This window comes from Hylobates moloch, unplaced genomic scaffold (assembly GCF_009828535.3).
Source record: "Hylobates moloch isolate HMO894 unplaced genomic scaffold, HMol_V3 SCAFFOLD_5, whole genome shotgun sequence".
Lineage (NCBI taxonomy): Eukaryota > Metazoa > Chordata > Mammalia > Primates > Hylobatidae > Hylobates > Hylobates moloch.
In genome coordinates, this window is record NW_026652280.1 from 95,316,995 (window position 1) to 95,334,766 (window position 17,772).

A 17,772-nucleotide genomic window follows, 5' to 3' on the forward strand; every position below is an offset into this window, starting at 1 on the left:
TCAGGAACTCCTGGGTTCCACCAACCCCTACTTCAGCAGGGTTTGCAGCGAGGACTATGGCTCAGAGCAAATAACTGAATTCTAAATGCGTGGTCACAGTCACCTCGCCAATCCCAGGGACCCTGCATCTAATTCTCCAGGAAAAGCTGGCAGGTGCGGGGTGGAGTGCGCTCTGTGCGAGGGTGGGTGGGAATTTCGAAACGCCGAGGTGCAGTTAGCTCACTCCTGCGGGGGCCTCGGGCGGAGCCAGGGCCAGGGGCGGGGCGAGGCCGGGGTCCGGGGCGGAGCCAGGATTGGAGGCTGACGTTAGCCCTGGGGGGACGAGGAAGGGGTGTGGCTTGGGACTGGGGCGGGGCCGGGGCCCGGGGAGGAGCCAGGATTGGAGTCCGACTGTAGTCCTGGTAGGGCGGGGTGGGGGAGGGGCCGGAACTGGGGGCTGGGCCGAGGCCCGGGGCGGAGCCAGGGCTGGAGTCTTGCGGGGCGGGGCGGGGAGGGGCGGGGCCGGGGCGGGGCTGGGACTCGATGCGACGCAAAGGTGAGTTCCGAGGGGCGGGGCGGGGCCGGGGCCAGGTGTGGAGCAAAGGCCGGAGTCTGGCGGGGTGGGGCGGGCAGGGCCAGGGCTGGGTCCGGGGCGGGGCGGGCCTAGACGGGGCGGGGAAAGGGGCGGTGCCGGGGCGGGCCGGGACGAGAATGGTCTCGGAACTGCTGAGGGCTGGAGGGAAAGCAGCGGGAGGGGCGGAGGGAGGGGATTCGGCAGCTCCAGTTCAGCTCGCTCGGCGCACCCACGCCTCGCTGTCCCGCTTCCTTACCCCCACCTGGGCATGCGCCCCCCACCCTTCCGGCCCCCCAGAACCCGCGCCATCCCCCGGAGCCTCCCCAGAGCTGGCCGCGCAGGATGGGCGCCCTCAGGCCCACGCTGCTGCCGCCGTCGCTGCCGCTGCTGCTGCTGCTGCTAATGCTAGGTAAGCCAGGCCCCCGTTCCGGTTCCCGGCCCTGCCGGGCAGGTGCCTGCCATCCAGCACCTCCCAAACATTTCGGGGCTGCTCACATCCTCCTCCGTCAGGGGTACCTCCAGCCTCCCCCGGGGTCGGCGTCCAGCTGCGCTTTGTGGCTGCCTGCCGAGCCAGTCTTGGGAAGAGTGCAGGCTCCCCAGCTCTAAGCCAGGGACTGGGGCATAGGGAGGACCCACTAAGGTGCTGCCCCAGGCACTGCTCCGCCTCCCGGGGCAGGCCCCACTTCTCAGCTAGCATATCCACGTCCTGGGGTCGCTGCACCAAATGCTGCGACTCGTTTCTGCCCCACACTCAGCTCCAGGCCTGGCCTTGGGTGCCCGCCCTACGTGGGCAGTGCCTGCCCAGCTTCATAATTGCCCCAGAGTTGGCTGGAGGCCCAGAGGCCAGTTCTGCCCACGATCTTTGAAGTAAGTCTCTCCCAGTTGTGCTCCACACACTTCATCAACTGGGGGCAGTTCCCTCTCTCACCCCCATCTCCACCCTGGGTTGGGTCCCTCTTTGCCCTTCTTCCTCTCTCCCAAATGGCACTTGGCTCTGCAGCCACCCATCAGTTTTCACACCGCTTAGTTCCAGCTTCCTTGCCTCAGGAGAAACCAGGTTCCATGGAGACTGATCCTGGGATCTCCAAGCACCTTGTGCCTGCTGTGGTGGGTGTTTATGAAGGGGTGTTCTGGGCCAATCTTGCATGGATGCATGGGGATAATGACAGTGGAATTGTTTTTGGCCTGAACTGGAGGGCTCCCTGTAGGAGGTGGTCTGGGGAAGAGCATGGCCTGGAGACAGTGAAACTGCCAGTACAGATGTTGATGAGGCTGAAGCCCTTGAAATGAGAGTGAAGCGTGGGGGTGGGGATGGTGACTTCAGAGCTGCTGTCGTCAAGGCAGAGGCTGAAGGTAGCCCCAGCTGCCTGTTTCTAGACCAGAGCTCCACAGTGGCACCAAGCAAAGCCTTCTCCTGCTGCAGGTCCCTGGGCCCTGCAGGGTTAGGATGAGTCCTCTCCCTGGTCCCTGGGCAGGTGGCAGGAGGATGTACAGAGAGGAAGGCGCTGTGGGGCCTGGGTTGCCTAGCACTTGGTGTTTTTTCCCCAGTGGGCAGCATGGAGCAGGGAGGAGCCCAGGGAGGTGGGGAAGTGCTGGCCTGTGTTTGAAAAAGCACGCAGAGGTCTGAGCACCCACTGCCTGTGGGCACTTACATTCATTTCACAAATGAGGAAAATGAAGTAACTTGCCCCAGAGAGCACATTTAGTGAGCGTTGGGGCTAGGATTTGAACACAGATCTGATTCCAAAGCAGGCCTCTTTGCTCTACCTTTCCTTGCTGCGACTGATACAGAGGAGGGGAGAGAGAGCTGTGTGGCAACTGATTTCCTAAGGCTGTGGAGGTGACTTTCCCATGGGCATCTCCAAGCATCAGCAGTTGTGGAGCCAGGAAGATGGGAGGGGGCCTTCTGAGCAGTCTGCCCCGAGGCAGTCAGGGAAGGTGTCGGCTTGGCTGTCTCCACCATCATCCTGATTATGAAACTTGCCTGGCCTGGGGCAGGGCTCTCCTGAGTCACAGACGCACTCACACACGGTCAGAGCTGGAGCTCTTAGTTCTCCTCCAGTGTGGAAACTGAGGCCTAGGACAGAAAGAGACTGGATCCCAGGCCACACAGCTGGGCATGGGGATGGTGCTGGAATCCCACTTCCTGACTGGCAGCCTGTGCCCTTAACAACAGACCATGAGTTCTCCCTGTGACTCAGCCAGAGGATGAAGGAAGGGGCTAGGAGCCCAGCAGCAGGGGTGGGGAAGTTCAGAGGAGCCGTTCCAGAGAAGCTGGAGGGTAGAATTTGACCACAGACTCCTGGGCATTTTCCTCTAGCTCTTGCAGAGAGTCCATGGTATCCCCCTGGGCAGCCTAAAAGTGACACCCTGGTTGGTGAGGTCAGTCCCTTCAGGCCTAGCCTTGGAGTTTCCCCATCTTCCTCCCTGGTTTTGTCCCTCTGGAGGAGTGTGTAGAAGCCATCTAGGGACAGCATGATCTTGGCTAAGATATTATATTTTTCCTGCCTTACCTTTCTCATCTGTAAAATGGGAAGAGGTGGGGAGGGGTGGCCTAGCCCTTCTTACATTCTGAGGTTCTGTGTTCTTATCTAGTGGGAGCTATGGAAGGAGAGAAGGGAGGAGCTAAGCCCTCTAAGTCTGCCAGGAGTATCTACTGGGGTAGGGTTGGGCATAGAGGTGGAGTAGGGTGAAGAAGAGAGGTTTGGCCTTTCTGAAGGGGGAGAGGTGAGAAGGGGCAGCTAGGGATTTAGTGTCTCCCTACAGAAAGACAGCCATATATGTAAATGAATGCATACCATATGCAAATGAAGGCTTTTGTTAAGGAACTGGGGCAGGCGCCTTGTGTGTCTGCTGGGCTAGCCTGAAAGTTTGGCAGGCACTGGAGGAGGGGATCTTCTGCCCCCAGTGGCCAGGGCAGAGCCTGGATCTTGCCCCAGAAGGCCCAGCTGCCTGGGCAGCCCTGTGGGGTGAGAGAAGCAGTGAGCTCATGGCACAGCTGGAGGGGGGAGGGCATTGTGTGGTGAGAACTGACTGGGCCTGTGCCCTTTCCAGCTAGGGTCACTGGCTCCATTGTCTGGCCCAGGTGACACAGCTGAGCCAACTAGCACTTCTGAGCAAGACTGCCAGCTCCCCTCAAGCAAAGGAGAGGGACATGTAGTCTCAGAGTCCCCTAGCCAGAAGGCTCCCCTTGCCAGGTGCTGAGGAAGGAATGGCAGACATGGAGGTGGGTGAGTGGCAGGGACAGATCAAGGTTCAGTTGGAACCAAGGCCTGGTTAGGTCAGGAATCAGATGTACTCCTTTCTGCCTTCAGGCGCTCTGCTTCTAGTCCACCGGAAATGGGATGCATCTGGGTGCCAAGGCAATCCTGGGCCCATGCCACCTCCTTGAGATCCAGGTGTTTTATATCACAGCATCCCTTTCCTATTCTCAGAACAGGGTCCAAGCTGTGGACAAGCTTCCCCAGGTCTCCTTTCCTTTTGTAGGCAGAGATCAAGAATGATGCTTGTGGTGGCAGAGGGCATGGAATGAGGAACCAGGCATCTCCAACTCCTTCTGCCTTTCCCTACAGGAATGGGATGCTGGGCCCGGGAGGTGCTGGTCCCCGAGGGGCCCTTGTACCGCGTGGCTGGCACAGCTGTCTCCATCTCCTGCAATGTGACCGGCTATGAGGGCCCTGCCCAGCAGAACTTCGAGTGGTTCCTGTATAGGCCAGAGGCCCCAGATACTGCACTGGGCATCGTCAGTACCAAGGATACCCAGTTCTCCTATGCTGTCTTCAAGTCCCGAGTAGTGGCGGGTGAGGTGCAGGTGCAGCGCCTACAAGGTGATGCCGTGGTGCTCAAGATTGCCCGCCTGCAGGCCCAGGATGCTGGCATTTATGAGTGCCACACCCCCTCCACTGATACCCGCTACCTGGGCAGCTACAGTGGCAAGGTGGAGCTGAGAGGTACTGGGCTCTGGGATGGGGTGGGGCCACACACCCTCTCAAGGCAGAAAGTCAAGGCCACAAGTGACCTATTTAACTGCCCCTTTAGGTTTTGTAGCCAAGGAACTTGAGGCCCAAAGAGGTTAAGCGACTTGCACAAAGTCACCCAATAACTCAGTGGCTGATGTGGGACTCAAACTCAGAGTTCCTCACCCAGGCCAGTGCTCGTCTTATCATATTAAGACCCCTCCTGGGAGAAGAAGTGTCCTTAAGTTGTCCAGTCCCCTTTCCATTCCCAAGAACGAGGAAGACTGTTGGGTTGAATAGACTCTACTCCTGGACAGTACAGGACCCAGATCTGGGAAAGAGAGTAGAGTTAGGGAAGGAGTTAGACCATGTGACATTCTCACTCTCTTAAGTTTCTTTGTCTTCTGAGAAGAAAGACAGAGCCGCTTTTCTCAGTATTTCAAACAGTGGTCAGTCTCAAACATAAGGGTGAGTAGGTGATGGGCTGGTTCTATGAAATTCAACAAGTATTTATTGAGTGCCTGTGCTGTGCCCAGTACTGCCCTTGGCACCACTGAGTTACAGAAGAAATAATACAACATGCAATCTTTGCCCTCTGGGAGCTCACAGTCTATTTAGGGAGATAGGCTATACACGGGAAATAGTAACAAGGGCTGCCAGCTCCCAGCCCTCCCTCACTCCAGCTGTTCTCTCCAGTTCTTCCAGATGTCCTCCAGGTGTCTGCTGCCCCCCCAGGGCCCCGAGGCCGCCAGGCCCCAACCTCACCCCCACGCCTGATGGTGCATGAGGGGCAGGAGCTGGCACTGGGCTGCGTGGCGAGGACAAGCACACAGAAGCACACACACCTGGCAGTGTCCTTTGGGCGATCTGTGCCCGAGGCACCAGTTGGGCGGTCAACTCTGCAGGAAGTGGTGGGAATCCGGTCAGACTTGGCCGTGGAGGCCGGAGCTCCCTATGCTGAGCGACTGGCTGCAGGGGAGCTTCGCCTGGGCAAGGAAGGGACTGATCGGTACCGCATGGTAGTAGGGGGTGCCCAGGCAGGGGACGCAGGCACCTACCACTGCACTGCCGCTGAGTGGATTCAGGATCCTGATGGCAGCTGGGCCCAGATCGCAGAGAAAAGGGCTGTCCTGGCCCATGTGGATGTGCAGACGCTGTGTAAGTGCCACTTACACATCCCACTGTGGGAGCTGGGAGGGACAGTGTCCTGGTGGGCACTGTGGCCACAGGGGGTACCAGATAGCCATCATCTGACTCCAAGGAACTCATCTTCCACGGAGTGAGCAGCCTTGTTAGCATTTCTTCCCCCGCTGCCCTTGATGGGTTTTCTCTGCTCAGAAATTGGGTATAGAGCTAGGAGGCCCATGGCTGAGGGGTGAGATTCAAGCCCCCAAGTAGAAAGATGGTCATACCTAGTGAGGGGGAGACAGGAGGTTTTGAAGTTGCTGCTGTCAAGTAGGAAACAGCAAGTTGGGGAATCAGGTGCCTCTGTGTCCCCTACTGCCTCCATGACACCTCTTCCCCTTCCTGTGTTTCAGCCAGCCAGCTGGCAGTGACAGTGGGGCCTGGTGAACGTCGGATTGGCCCAGGGGAGCCCTTGGAACTGCTGTGCAATGTGTCAGGGGCACTTCCCCCAGCAGGCCGTCATGCTGCATACTCTGTAGGTTGGGAGATGGCACCTGCGGGGGCACCTGGGCCCGGCCGCCTGGTAGCCCAGCTGGACACAGAGGGTGTGGGCAGCCTGGGCCCTGGCTATGAGGGCCGACACATTGCCATGGAGAAGGTGGCATCCAGAACATACCGGCTACGGCTAGAGGCTGCCAGGCCTGGTGATGCGGGCACCTACCGCTGCCTCGCCAAAGCCTATGTTCGAGGGTCTGGGACCCGGCTTCGTGAAGCAGCCAGTGCCCGTTCCCGGCCTCTCCCTGTGCACGTGCGGGAGGAAGGTGAGAGGGGGCTGGGCCCTGGACGGGGTTCGAGGATTGTCAACCCCTTTTCCTTCTGTTTCCATGACCCTCTCCCTCTCCATCAGCTCAGGAGATGTGGCTTGCAGGCCACAGCCTCACGCTCCTCTTCTACCAATATTGTGGGAATACCCTGAGTTTCCTGGGGCGGTGCTTGGCAGCAACCCTAACCCCATGCTCCCTGGCCCTGCACCTTCCGACCCCATGTCCTTTGTTCTGCAGGTGTGGTGCTGGAGGCTGTGGCATGGCTAGCAGGAGGCACAGTGTACCGTGGGGAGACTGCCTCCCTGCTGTGCAACATCTCTGTGCGGGGTGGCCCCCCAGGACTGCGGCTGGCCGCCAGCTGGTGGGTGGAGCGACCAGAGGACGGAGAGCTCAGCTCTGTCCCTGCCCAGCTGGTGGGTGGCGTGGGCCAGGATGGTGTGGCAGAACTGGGAGTCCGGCCTGGAGGAGGCCCTGTCAGCGTAGAGCTGGTGGGGCCCCGAAGCCATCGGCTGAGACTACACAGCTTGGGGCCCGAGGATGAAGGTGTGTACCACTGTGCCCCCAGCGCCTGGGTGCAGCATGCCGACTACAGCTGGTACCAGGCGGGCAGTGCCCGCTCAGGGCCTGTTACAGTCTACCCCTACATGCATGGTGAGTGACACCCTCTCCACCCTCCTCACTCTGCCTTCCTCCTGGCCCCTGCCACTGGCCTTCCCTTCCCATCTTCTGACCCTCCTGCTACTATCTCTCTCCTCCACATCATGTCACATGAAGTCTCAAAAAATCCAACTTCCAGCCCCGCAGTGCCCACCTGCATAGGGTCCTCTGTGGTTGATGCTGACTTGCGTGCTGAGGGGGCAGGCTGTGGGCAGGGATGGGGGTGTCTGTGAATGGAGAAGGTGGGTTCAGAGAACTTGATGGGGAAAGCGTAGAGGCAAGTGTGATGGGTGGAGGATGATGGCATCCTCTCTGAACGGTCATCCTCTCTCCCCCAGCCCTGGACACCCTATTTGTGCCTCTGCTGGTGGGCACAGGGGTGGCCCTAGTCACTGGTGCCACTGTCCTTGGTACCATCACTTGCTGCTTCATGAAGAGGCTTCGAAAACGGTGATCCCTTACTCCCCAGGTGAGGGAGAAGAACCCCCCAACCTTGTTTTCATTGGGCTTCCCACCCCCAAGTCCTGAACCAAGCTGCTCCCTCCCAGGCCCCACCTGGAGGAGGAGTAGGCAGCTGAGATCCACAGGGCCCTGTTAAGGGGTGGAGGCCGTGAGGGAGCCCCACTCAGGGCTCTCTGTCCTTAGCCCACGCCGGGCACCCTTTTCAGGTCTTGCAGGTGTCGACTGTCTTCCGGCCCAGCTCCAAGCCCTCCTCTGGTTGCCTGGACACCCTCTCCCTCTGTCCACTCTTCCTTTAATTTATTTGATCTCCCACTACTCACAATGGGAGACATGCCTCCCCTTCCCCACCCCTTCCCTCCCAAGCCCCTCCCTCTGGCCTTCTGTTCTTGATCTCTTAGGGATCCTATAGGGAGGCCATTTCCTGCCCTGGAATTAGTTTTTCTAAAATGTGAATAAACTTGTTTTATAAAAAGCAGGCTTGGCTGTGTCTTCCCTACCACGAGACTGTAAAAGGCTCAGCGTGCATAGTAGGGAGGTGGTTGGGGGTTGACAACCTATTCTGGACGACCCAGGCCTCTTTTCCCACCACAAACACCATCTGGCCTCCATGGGCCATGCCACCCACCCCAGGAGGGGACACCTGGGTTCCATCTGCTGTCTGAACTGCCAGGGCTGAGACAACGCCTGATTGGACTCCTACTTGGGGAGGGAAGCATAGAAAAGGAGGGTAGGTTCCAGCTGCTTGTGGTCCCCCCTCCCCAGCTTCTCCCATGTTAAAGGGCATGGCCCTCCAGGGGCAGTGCCTTTTCTGAGCTCCCCAGCCTTTCCCCAACTCTTCCCGTCTCATTCTCCTGGTCAGGCTAGTCTTGGACCTGACTCCTCCCACTAGGTCCTGGGGCTGAAATTCTTGTTCCTTCTGACCGATAGCAGCAGAATAGAAGCCTCAGAACACAACTGATACTCAGGCTGGGACAACAGGCAGTCAGGGGAGGGCCTGTGTGTCCACAGAGCCATCACACCCGCATGTACTTGCTGTACCTGCATATACCCACTACCCGCATATACCCACTACACCTGCATATACCCACTACACCCGCATATACCCACTACACCTGCATATACCTGCTACACCCGCATATACCTGCTTCACCTGCCTATACCCACCCTGGGGTCTCTTCCCTCCCACCCTTCAGCTTCACCCCTCCTCCAGTGCCCCAGGAGTTTCATGAATTTTCTTGCCTAAGGATTCTTTGATCCTAAAATTCTTACCTGCACAGCACCTTAACAGACATCTGGTAGGCCTCCTTCAGTTGTTATTTAAACATTTATTGAGCATTACGAGTTTGCTAAGTGTCATTTTTACAGATGAGGAAACTGAGGCCCAGATATGCGATTTGCCCAGAGTCATAGAGCTAATTAACAAGTGTCAGGAGTAGGACCTAGGTCTCCTGACTTGTTGCACTGTACAGTGGTGCCCTGAGTGGTGACAGTGGCGAGGAGAGGTGTGGCAGGGTCTCAGTGACTTCAGCAGGCAGGAGGGGCCTTTCCAGACTCAGTTTCTCTGCTTGTTCAGCTGCAATGGGTTGGCTCCTGTGTGAGTGCCTGTGTGTGGATACCAAGTAGCCCACCCCCTCTTGTCCAGATCCCCCTGTTCTACTGAAACCCGAATGAATCCCCATTCCCCATCCCAACATCTGTTCTTAGGGGACCAGTCAATGCCAGGCTTCAGGAATCTCATCTTTGATGACGACCCCAGTGGCCCTGTGACCTGAGGCAAAGATGTCCGTGCTTTGACTGAAAGGAAGGGACTGGGACTTGGGTCCTTTCTGAGTGAACCCAAGCTGTCTGGGCTCCTTCCATGGCCCTCTTTCTTGCTTCCAGAGGACCCATAGGGCCCTGGCTGTGCCCATAGGACCCTGGCTGTGCCCCATAGGACCCTAGCTGCCCAGCCTGGAACAGAGAAGACTGGAGTGCTTTCCCCAGGGCGCTTATGAAAGGGCAGGAGTGGGATGTGGCCAGGGCCAAGGGAGGAGGTCCTTGCTGGGCCAGTGCTGCTGTGTGGGAGATAGATGCTGTCCCAGGGCAGGCTCTCCTGGGCCTATGCTTTTCTCCAGGCCAGCTTCAGGTCCCTTCCACCCCTCTGCCCCTCTCAACTTGCCATTGTTCTCCCTCACCGTCCAGGAAGCTGCCGCTGGTGACTGGGATGTGATCAGGAAGCAGGTGGAGGTGGGGTGAGAATATGCATCTTTGGGACCCCCTGGCCCAATTGGGCTGACAGCAGGCTGCAGACACATCCAGATGTTCTGACTCCTATCGCTTCTCTCAGATTTTCTCCCACATTCAATCCTGCCTCCAGTCCCACAAGGGGTTCTGTCCTTTGCCCCTAAAACCGTTCCTGCTCCACCTCCCCCCGACCTCCCCAGGAGCCCCCTCAAGTCATTCTGATGGCTTCATCTCTCTGTCGGGCCTGCTCAGCTTCCAGACACCCCCTCCACTTGTCACTGCCCTGTTTCCACTGATGGTTGAGTTTCTGGGCCCAGAGTTAAACTCTTCAGCCTGGGCTTCAGGTCCCTTTCCCATACATAAAACCCCACCCTTCACATTTCTCTGTCTGCTCCTGTGAGGATCCTCAGCTTCTTCTCAGCTTCTCTTCATCTTCCTCTCAGCTACTCCTCAGTTTCTATGCCCCATGTCCTGAGACGACCTCTAAGTCTTCACTTAGAGCACAGGTTCTCAAAGTGTGGTCCCCAGTCCAGCAGCAGCAGCATGACCTGGGGACTTCTTAGGAATGCATAGTTTTGGTCCCCACCTCTTGGGTCAGAACCCTTGGAGTGGAGCCCAAAAATCTGTGTTTTAACAAGCCCTCCAGGTGATTCCAACGCATACTGGAGACTTCTAACTCCTGACTTACATATTCCCTATGCCTTACACCAGCCCCAGCCTTCTGATCACGCACACTCCCCCACCCTCCACGGGACTGCACAGGTTGTCAGTTTGAATTATCCCTCGTTCAGTCGCCACAGGTAGATTCCTCTGTTTTCCCAGGTGCCCCTTATTTTGAGGACAGGAACCAGGTTTTTGAATGTCCACTCCACATGGCACCCAATCAGTGATGTGAATGACTGTGCCCCAAGGACACACTGCTTTTCTAGGGGCTCCCTCTGTCCCAGCTCCAGCGAACCCACTTTCTAGATCTCTCTCCTGGCCCTTCCTCCCCAGAACCTCTCTCTCTTCCTGCCTGTGCCTGATACCTGTAAGATCTCACTCCACTATAAGAAAATAGCTATCCTTGGTTTTCCTTTCCCAGGCCCTTCTCCAGGCCCCAGCTCAGGCACCTGCCTGCTCTGCCTGCTTCCCTGAACTTGTGGACTAAGGTCATTCACACCTTGCTGAGCCCCTTGCATGCCTTCATCCTGGTGAGGGTGGAGCTAGGAGGGCACCCTCCTCACGTGCCCATCTTGGTCTGGCTCCTTTCTCCTTCGCTTCAGCTTGGCCTACCATGTCATTAGACAGTTGTGCCATATGTGGGGAGGCTGGCAGAAGAGGTGATTGGGGACTGCAATCCATCCTACACTCTGCTCCCCAAGCCATGCACCCTGGTTTGGGGCTGTATCTGTCTGGAGGAAAAAGGTTCCCTTTTAGAATTTGCACAGGGGCGTTCTACAGGTTAGTGGCAGCCCTGAGTGGACCAATTGTCTACTGGTCCATTTATGTATCTGTCAGCTGTCTTTATCTGCTACTATCTTCCCATCCAACCCCCAAAAGTCCATCATTCTGTCCATCCATCCACTCATGAACAAATGTGAAGGTCAAACACACACTGGCATGTTCACCCGGCCCCACCCTCCATTTCCCTGAAATCAGGACCCTTCCCTTCCATACTGGTTTCTAGACTTGAGGATCTGGGGGACGGGGACTTTCCAACTTTAGCACATTTCCAGGGGCTTTGCCTTCCTCCTCCTCCTCCCCCACCACCTCCGATATGCAGTTCCCCATGTATCTGTGTCTGGCCCCCGGTCTGCCACAGGGGTCTGGAGGAAGCTGGTCACACCTTGGACTCACTCTCTGGGGGTGGCAGGCAGCCATTCTGCTCCTTGTCAGCCCCAGCTTCCCCACCCGCCCCCTCCCCCGCCCCCTCCTCCTCCACCTTCTCATCCAGCCGGCTGGGGATGGACCAGTAGAGATGGGCATCAAGGCGGGCCGCAGCCTCTGCCAGCTCTCGAGCACTGCAGGAAGGTGTGGGCACCTCAAAAGTCTCGTGAAAGCTGGCATAGTCCACCTCGTAGAAGCCGTCCTCCAGAGTCAGCACTGACGTGAAGCGGTGGCCCCACAGCACCTCGTCTACCAGGTAGGAGCTCCGAGCTTGGCATGTCATTCCTGGGAGGAGGGGGCACCGGTCAGGGGGAATCTCAGCTCCAGGCTTCCCTCTCCTCTTCTCATTCCACAACCCTACTCCCAGCACCCTCCCTTCTATTCCTTCCTAAGGGGTCCCACCTCCCTTTGGTCCAGTCCATTCCCCCCCCCCACCCCCCGGCTCCTGTTCTTACCCAGCTCCCTCAAGTCTTCTCCATTTGCCCCAACTCCTCTTAATGTCCAGCTCTTTTTTCCCCTCCTGTCATTTGGTGATGCCAACCAAAAAAAGCTTAACCTTGAAACTAACCTCAGGGATCCTCTAGTCCAACTTCTCACTCCATACAGTGCTCCCCAAAGGAGCATTTCTAACGATGGGCATCTAGCTTATACTTGATTACCTCCTGGGATTGATAGCTCACCACTTCAGAAAGGGCCCACTCCTTTGTACGATAGCTCTAATAGTTGGGTTGTTCTTTATACAGAGCTAAAACCTGTCCCCTGGGATTTCCAACTCTTGGCCTCATTCCCCTCCCACTTCACAGTCCTCTGAGTATCTGAAAACAGGAGTCTCAGATTCCCTCATGTTTTCTCTCTTGACTTAACATCCCTGGCTTCCTCCACGATTCCTCATTTGACCTGGTTTTCCAAAATTCTACTTTTTTGATTACAAGCCAGAATGGCCAAGGAGGGCCCTTTAAGCATTTTGAGTATAGTAAATTTTCCAACTGTGGCCTGCTCCGTGCATAAGAGAGGGCGCACCATCTCTCTCTTCTGGCCATGATGCTTTCACTAATAGGGCCCAGGATAACATTACATAATCATTTTGGAGGCTGCATCACATTGCTACGACATCAAGCCTGTAGCCAACTAAAACTCCCAGTTCTTTTTTCACCAGTGCTCTTCCATGCTGTGCTTACATAAGTGATTTTTTTAAAGCCTAAATGTAGAATTTTATATTTATTCATTTTAAATGTCATCTTGCTGGGTTTTGGCTCATTATTCTTGCTTTTCAAAAGCGTTTTGAATCCTGACTGTCTCACCCAAAATATTACCATCCTTTCCAGCTTTATATCTCTAGAAAAACAGACAGATTCCTATCCCTTATCTCCTCTGTCCTGGTCCTCCCTGCCCGGGGCCTGTGTCCTATCTTCCTGTTGGGCTGGTGCATCCCTCAGGGCAGGTCATTCTCCTTTCTGCCACAGGGTCTTGCCCCCAACCCATATCCGTCTCGGAACAAGGGGAAACAGAAGAGTGAACATTAGCTAACCGGAGAGTGGCTGTCAACTCGGAAAGCCTGGCGCTGAGACATTGGTATTCCTCGGTGAAGTTGGAATAGAAAGTATCCAGTGGGAGAGAGGAGAAAGAGGCATAAGGGACACTGGGGAGAGAAGGGCTTCGAGGAGGAGAGGGCAGGGCTGGGGGTACAAAGAGAAAAGAGGGCCGGGCAGGAACTTCCCTGGAGGGTGAGGGGCCTGCCTGAGATACTGGCAAAAAAGGAGTGACAGCTGGAGAGAGAGAGAGGAAAGGGAACGGGGTGAGTGGGGGAAGGGGAAAGAGTCGGGATGAAGCAGGAATGGGAACAGTGATGGGGAGCTGGGGTTGGGGTGTGAAGCGGAGGCTCAGCGTAAAGGGGCCAGAGAAAGGATCTGAAGGCACCAGCTAGTCAGCGAAGCCGACAGGGAGCATCAGCAGCTCTGGCGTCAGAGGCAGGGACTGCGGCGCCCCCTAGTGGGCCTTTGGTCCTCCACCCGCAGTTTCCTCATCCTCATCTATCCTCTAGATCTCAAGTCTTAAGTGACCTCCTTTGCGACTCCTGTAACACTGGTCTTTTCCCACCTGCTCCCAAAGCCTTCACTGTGTAGGTCTGGGTTGGACTTATAGACATCACAGATGAGTTGCCAGTTCCTTTTGGAAAAGGGCTAGAAATGGTAACATCATCTATATCCCTTGTCAGTGGAAACGGATGAATTGGGAAACCGAGGCAGAAGTGAGACCAGGTATTAAGCTCCCCTCAAGATCCGGCCTAGAAATAACTCAGGCAATGGAAAACCTTCACCGTCAAATTCCAGGGGCCTGAACCTGGCTGCAGTGAGAAAACCCCTGCACCTAACCCCTCCTTCCAACTCGGGAGCACTAAACATTGAAGCCACATTGCCTGTGTCCAATCCAGACATGACTACTTATTGGCTTAGGAAAGTGGACAACTTCCTTAATTTCTCATTGGAGCAATCTCATCTCTAAAAAATGAGCACAATAACAAGAAGTTACCTTCAGAGGGTTCTTGTTAGGGTTAAATCGACTCAGAGGTGGAAAGTGCTTTGGAACTGCGCATGACACAGGGTGAGTACTGGGCGAGCACTAGCTATTATTGCTCTCCCTATTCCAAGTGACACATTCCTCTGGGCCCAGGGCCCCACGCCAGTGCCATTTCGGAGAATTCCTCCAAGCTTTCTCTTGGCCTTCCGCAGCGTTGCTCGATTCCACCCCCGCCCCCCGACCCCTGTCTCACCTCACTCTCTCATCCTCCACCAGCCCCTCCATCCATCCTCCCCACCTCCCCGGCCCCCCGTCTCGCCCCTGCCTTCCTCGGCCCCGCCCACCCTCTGCCAGCCCCGCTCCCCTCCCCAGGCCTGCTCGCACCCGTGGCTTCCACCATGCCCTCGAGGATAACGACGATCTCGAAGTCGTCCCTCTCGAGGGCACGGCGCGACGCCTCCCAGAAGGGGCTGGCGGCGTCGATCTCGTGGCTGATAACCAGCGGCGAGACGAGGAAGAGGCGGTCGTCTCCCGTGTCGAAGCCCACGCTGAGGTCGGTCTGGTGCAGCGGGATGAACTCGCCCTCCAGCGTCTGGCGCGAGCGGATGAGCTTGGCGCGGATGGAGGCCTCCACTATGTGTGAGGAGCGCAAGTCGCCCACGCGGAACATGAGGCAGAGGCGCCCGTCGCGCAGCGACACCACGGCGTGCGAGGAGAAGACGAGCGTGGCTGCGCGCTTGTTGGGCTGCGAGATCTTGACGAACATGCAGCCCACCATGAAGGCGTTCACCATGGAGCCCAGGATGGCCTGCAGCAGCAGCAGCACGATGCCCTCGGGGCACTGGTCGGTGATGACGCGGTGCCCGTAGCCGATGGTGGTCTCGGTCTCGATGGAGAAGAGGAAGGCGGCCACGAAGCCGTTGAGGTTGTTGACACACGGCGTCCACGCGGTGTCCTCCAGGTGCTCCAGGTCGCCGCGGCCGTAGGCGATCAGCCACCAGATGGCGCCGAAGAAGAGCCAGGTGAGCGCGTAGGCCAGGACGAAGAATAACAGGCTGAGGCGCCACTGCAGGTCCACCAGCGTGGTGAACAGGTCCGTCAGGTAGCGGTATGTCTCGCGCACGTTGCCCTGCTGCACGTTGCACCGGCCATCCTTCTCCACGTAGCGCTGGCGGCCGCGCCGCCGCGGCTGCTCCTCCGGCCCGGGCGAGAAGGCCGCGTTCTCCTGCGCCATGGCGGCCGCGTCAGGGCGAGCGCTGCGGGCGCCTGGAGTGCGGCGGGGGCCCGAGCTGCTGCCACCTGCCGCGGGTCGCTGGGCGCCTAGGCGGCGTCGGGGGTCCTGGAGGGGCTTAATAAAGGTTTGCCGAATGAGTGGCCCCTCGGAGATGGGGAGGCACGGGACATCAGGGCCAGCACCGAGCCCTGGGGGGCCCTGGGCGAGTCCCTTCGTGTTTCCTGGCCTCCATTTCTGGGAATAACACATTCAGCCCTAACTGCCCCCCAGGCTCAGAAAGTTGTGAGGGTCAAATGGAATAATGTACCTGAACTGAATAGAACTGTGCAAGTTCCACGATGATTTTCAGGGGAAGGAGGTACCAGACATTTTGGTGCCATCACCTCCAGCTGGGGTGTGCAGCACCTCAGGGGCAGCCCCGGGGCCAAAGACCCAGGCCCAGATCCCCCTAGTGATTTCCTGAAATCACTAGACTGGGGGCTTTTTGGGGAGGGGGGCAGGCGGGTAATGGAGCCCTCCCTGCCCTAAGGACTTCCACCATCCCTTCCCCAGCTGTAGCCAGTGCAGCCACCAATGGCTCTCCTCGCAGGCTGTTTTGAAGTTCACCCCAAGACTGATACACAGTCTTTCTCATTCTTCCCTCCTTGGACCTCACTCACTCCACTCTACTCCCTCCCCTCAACATGCTTACAAAGGAGAAAGAAATGAAAGCTGTGGAAAGTCAGTGGAAACCCTCCAGTGCACAAGGGTGGAACATTAGGAAATTCCCACTAGAAATCCTGAGACCTACCCACGATCACTGCTGCTCTTGGGCCAGCCTCATATCCCTTGGGTTTTTTCTCCTAGTGGAGACAGCCTGCAAATGGGGAGGGGAACTGGAAGATCCCAACACAGAAGCCTGGGAAAGGAAGCCCAGAGTTATTAAGAGTTAGGCTCGTATCCCTCTGGGATCCTATTCTTCATGAGAGACATGGAATCAGATCAAGTGAAGCACTAAGCACCCACATTTATTTCCCCACTCCCTCTAGTTATATTTCCCCCCAGCCTGTTACTTCCCATGGACTATCCTAACACCAGCCCCGCCCCCACCTGCCATATGCCCCAAAGCCCACATTCCAAGCGAAGCCCACCTGATTTTGCTTCACATGCTTGCCTCTGAGGAGCTCTCTGAGCTGCAGTCTGCTCTGAGAGAGGTCCAGAGCCCTTCCCCAAAGCACCCAGGGTCCTCTAGGAGATATGGACCATACAGGGGAAGGTTTAGAATAAGGATTTGGGACTCTTCCACCTTCCCTTCTCTTTCCTGGGAATGATCCTCTCCTCCCACTCCACGGAAACGTGGGCTGGCTAGTGGGTGGGGGATGGAGGAGTGTGCCATAGGAACCACAGATGGCCTGGATGGTTGACCAGGTCCTGAGGAAAAACTGCCTGGGTATGTGACTCTAAACCTAGCACTCCAGCATCTTATGTCCTGGGGTGAGGTGCTCTGCAGTCAGCACTCTGGAGAGGGTGTGTGTGTGTGTGTGTGTGTGTGTGTGTGTGTGTGTGTGTGTGTGTATTGGGGTAGAGAGGGCAGGAAGAGAAATCAAAATGAAATGGCTTTGAGCTTAGGGGCACCCCCTGCATTTATTATCCATGAAGTCAGGGGACACAGGGTCCAAGAGCCCCATGGCAATGGAAGATTAGGGTCTCCCCTGCCCCCAACAATGGGCTTCCTTTTCCTTCCCTGTAGCTCAGATGTCCTCAGGAAGAGTAAGCATTGACTGGCTCAGAGACCCCAGGTCATGCAGAAAATGACCCTGCTCCCATCATCCTAGGTTTAGTCCCAGGTGGGCTTCCAGATGTTCTCTCAGGGTCTTAGGTAATCTGACCCCCAGTCAGCCTGGTTAGACAGATCTCTCTGCCCAGGGATGGGGAAGGAACCCCCATGTCGGATCACCCCCAGAACTCTCTCACTCTCCATTGCCCCAGGGATCTAGGTAAACCTTATTTTCAATGTGTCCCACATCCTGTCTTCCTGAGTGGGGGACTGCATTTTTCTCAGGGGAAGGAAAAGTGTGAAATTGTTACCTCTGTCTCAAGATCAAGGACTTGATTTCTCCATCTTCCCTCCAAGAATTTCAGTTCCTCCAACCTACTCCTCATTTCTTGTGCATGCTGTGACCCCTTTGCAGAAGATCGCAATACCACTTTTCCTGGGCCCTTCTTCCTCCCTCTAGAGAGCTGGGGAGTAAGGGGGCTCATTTTTTGGAAGGAGAGACCTAGTGAAAACTCCCCCAAGAACCAGCTCCCCCCAAACCCCCAACTGCCTTGGAAATAGGGGCCCAAACCCCAAGTCCCCCGCAACTCAACTCA

At 56.8% G+C, this 17,772-nt stretch overlaps 2 protein-coding genes across 19 annotated transcripts in view; one reads left to right on the forward strand and one right to left on the reverse strand.

Moving 5' to 3' along the window:
* The first annotated feature begins 384 nt into the window (after nt 1–384).
* Nucleotides 385–8,053, forward strand: IGSF8 (immunoglobulin superfamily member 8). 3 transcript variants are annotated; one of them, XM_058439128.1, is made up of 8 exons: nt 385–401; nt 851–962; nt 4,126–4,503; nt 5,206–5,667; nt 6,048–6,455; nt 6,696–7,109; nt 7,454–7,584; nt 7,784–8,053. In XM_058439128.1, the coding sequence occupies exons 2-7, from the start codon at nt 896–898 to the stop codon at nt 7,567–7,569; spliced, it is 1,845 nt and encodes a 614-aa protein (XP_058295111.1). In that variant the 5' UTR covers nt 385–401; nt 851–895; the 3' UTR covers nt 7,570–7,584; nt 7,784–8,053. The 3 variants fall into 3 exon arrangements, with proteins under 3 accessions (XP_058295111.1, XP_032009895.1, XP_032009898.1); XM_032154004.2 differs by lacking the exon at nt 385–401 and adding an exon at nt 488–535; XM_032154007.2 differs by lacking the exon at nt 385–401 and adding an exon at nt 1,581–1,660 and having other exon boundaries at nt 947–962.
* Nucleotides 5,810–17,772, reverse strand: part of KCNJ9 (potassium inwardly rectifying channel subfamily J member 9) — a 61,084-nt gene continuing 49,121 nt past the window's right edge. For 3 of the 16 annotated variants that reach the window (XM_032154016.2, XM_032755527.2, XM_032154019.1), the window contains 2 exons: nt 14,571–15,534; nt 8,883–11,954 (listed from right to left, as the gene is read on the reverse strand). In XM_032154016.2, coding sequence (XP_032009907.1) covers nt 11,623–11,954; nt 14,571–15,534 — 1,296 coding nt within the window. In that variant the 3' untranslated portion in view covers nt 8,883–11,622. Of the gene's footprint in view, nt 5,922–8,882; nt 11,955–14,570; nt 17,761–17,772 lie in introns of those variants that run through there. The other 13 variants (XM_032154008.2, XM_032154014.2, XM_058439129.1 and 10 more) reach the window with 13 other exon arrangements.

Excerpts from the sequence above, each read along its gene's own strand:
- IGSF8 (XM_058439128.1), top strand. The coding sequence starts at position 896 with ATGGGCGCCCTCAGGCCCACGCTGCTGCCGCCGTCGCTGCCGCTGCTG. Across the intron at positions 963-4,125 it reads GCTGCTGCTGCTAATGCTAG|GAATGGGATGCTGGGCCCGG; the intron begins GTAAGCCAGGCC and ends CTTTCCCTACAG. Across the intron at positions 4,504-5,205 it reads TGGCAAGGTGGAGCTGAGAG|TTCTTCCAGATGTCCTCCAG; the intron begins GTACTGGGCTCT and ends TGTTCTCTCCAG.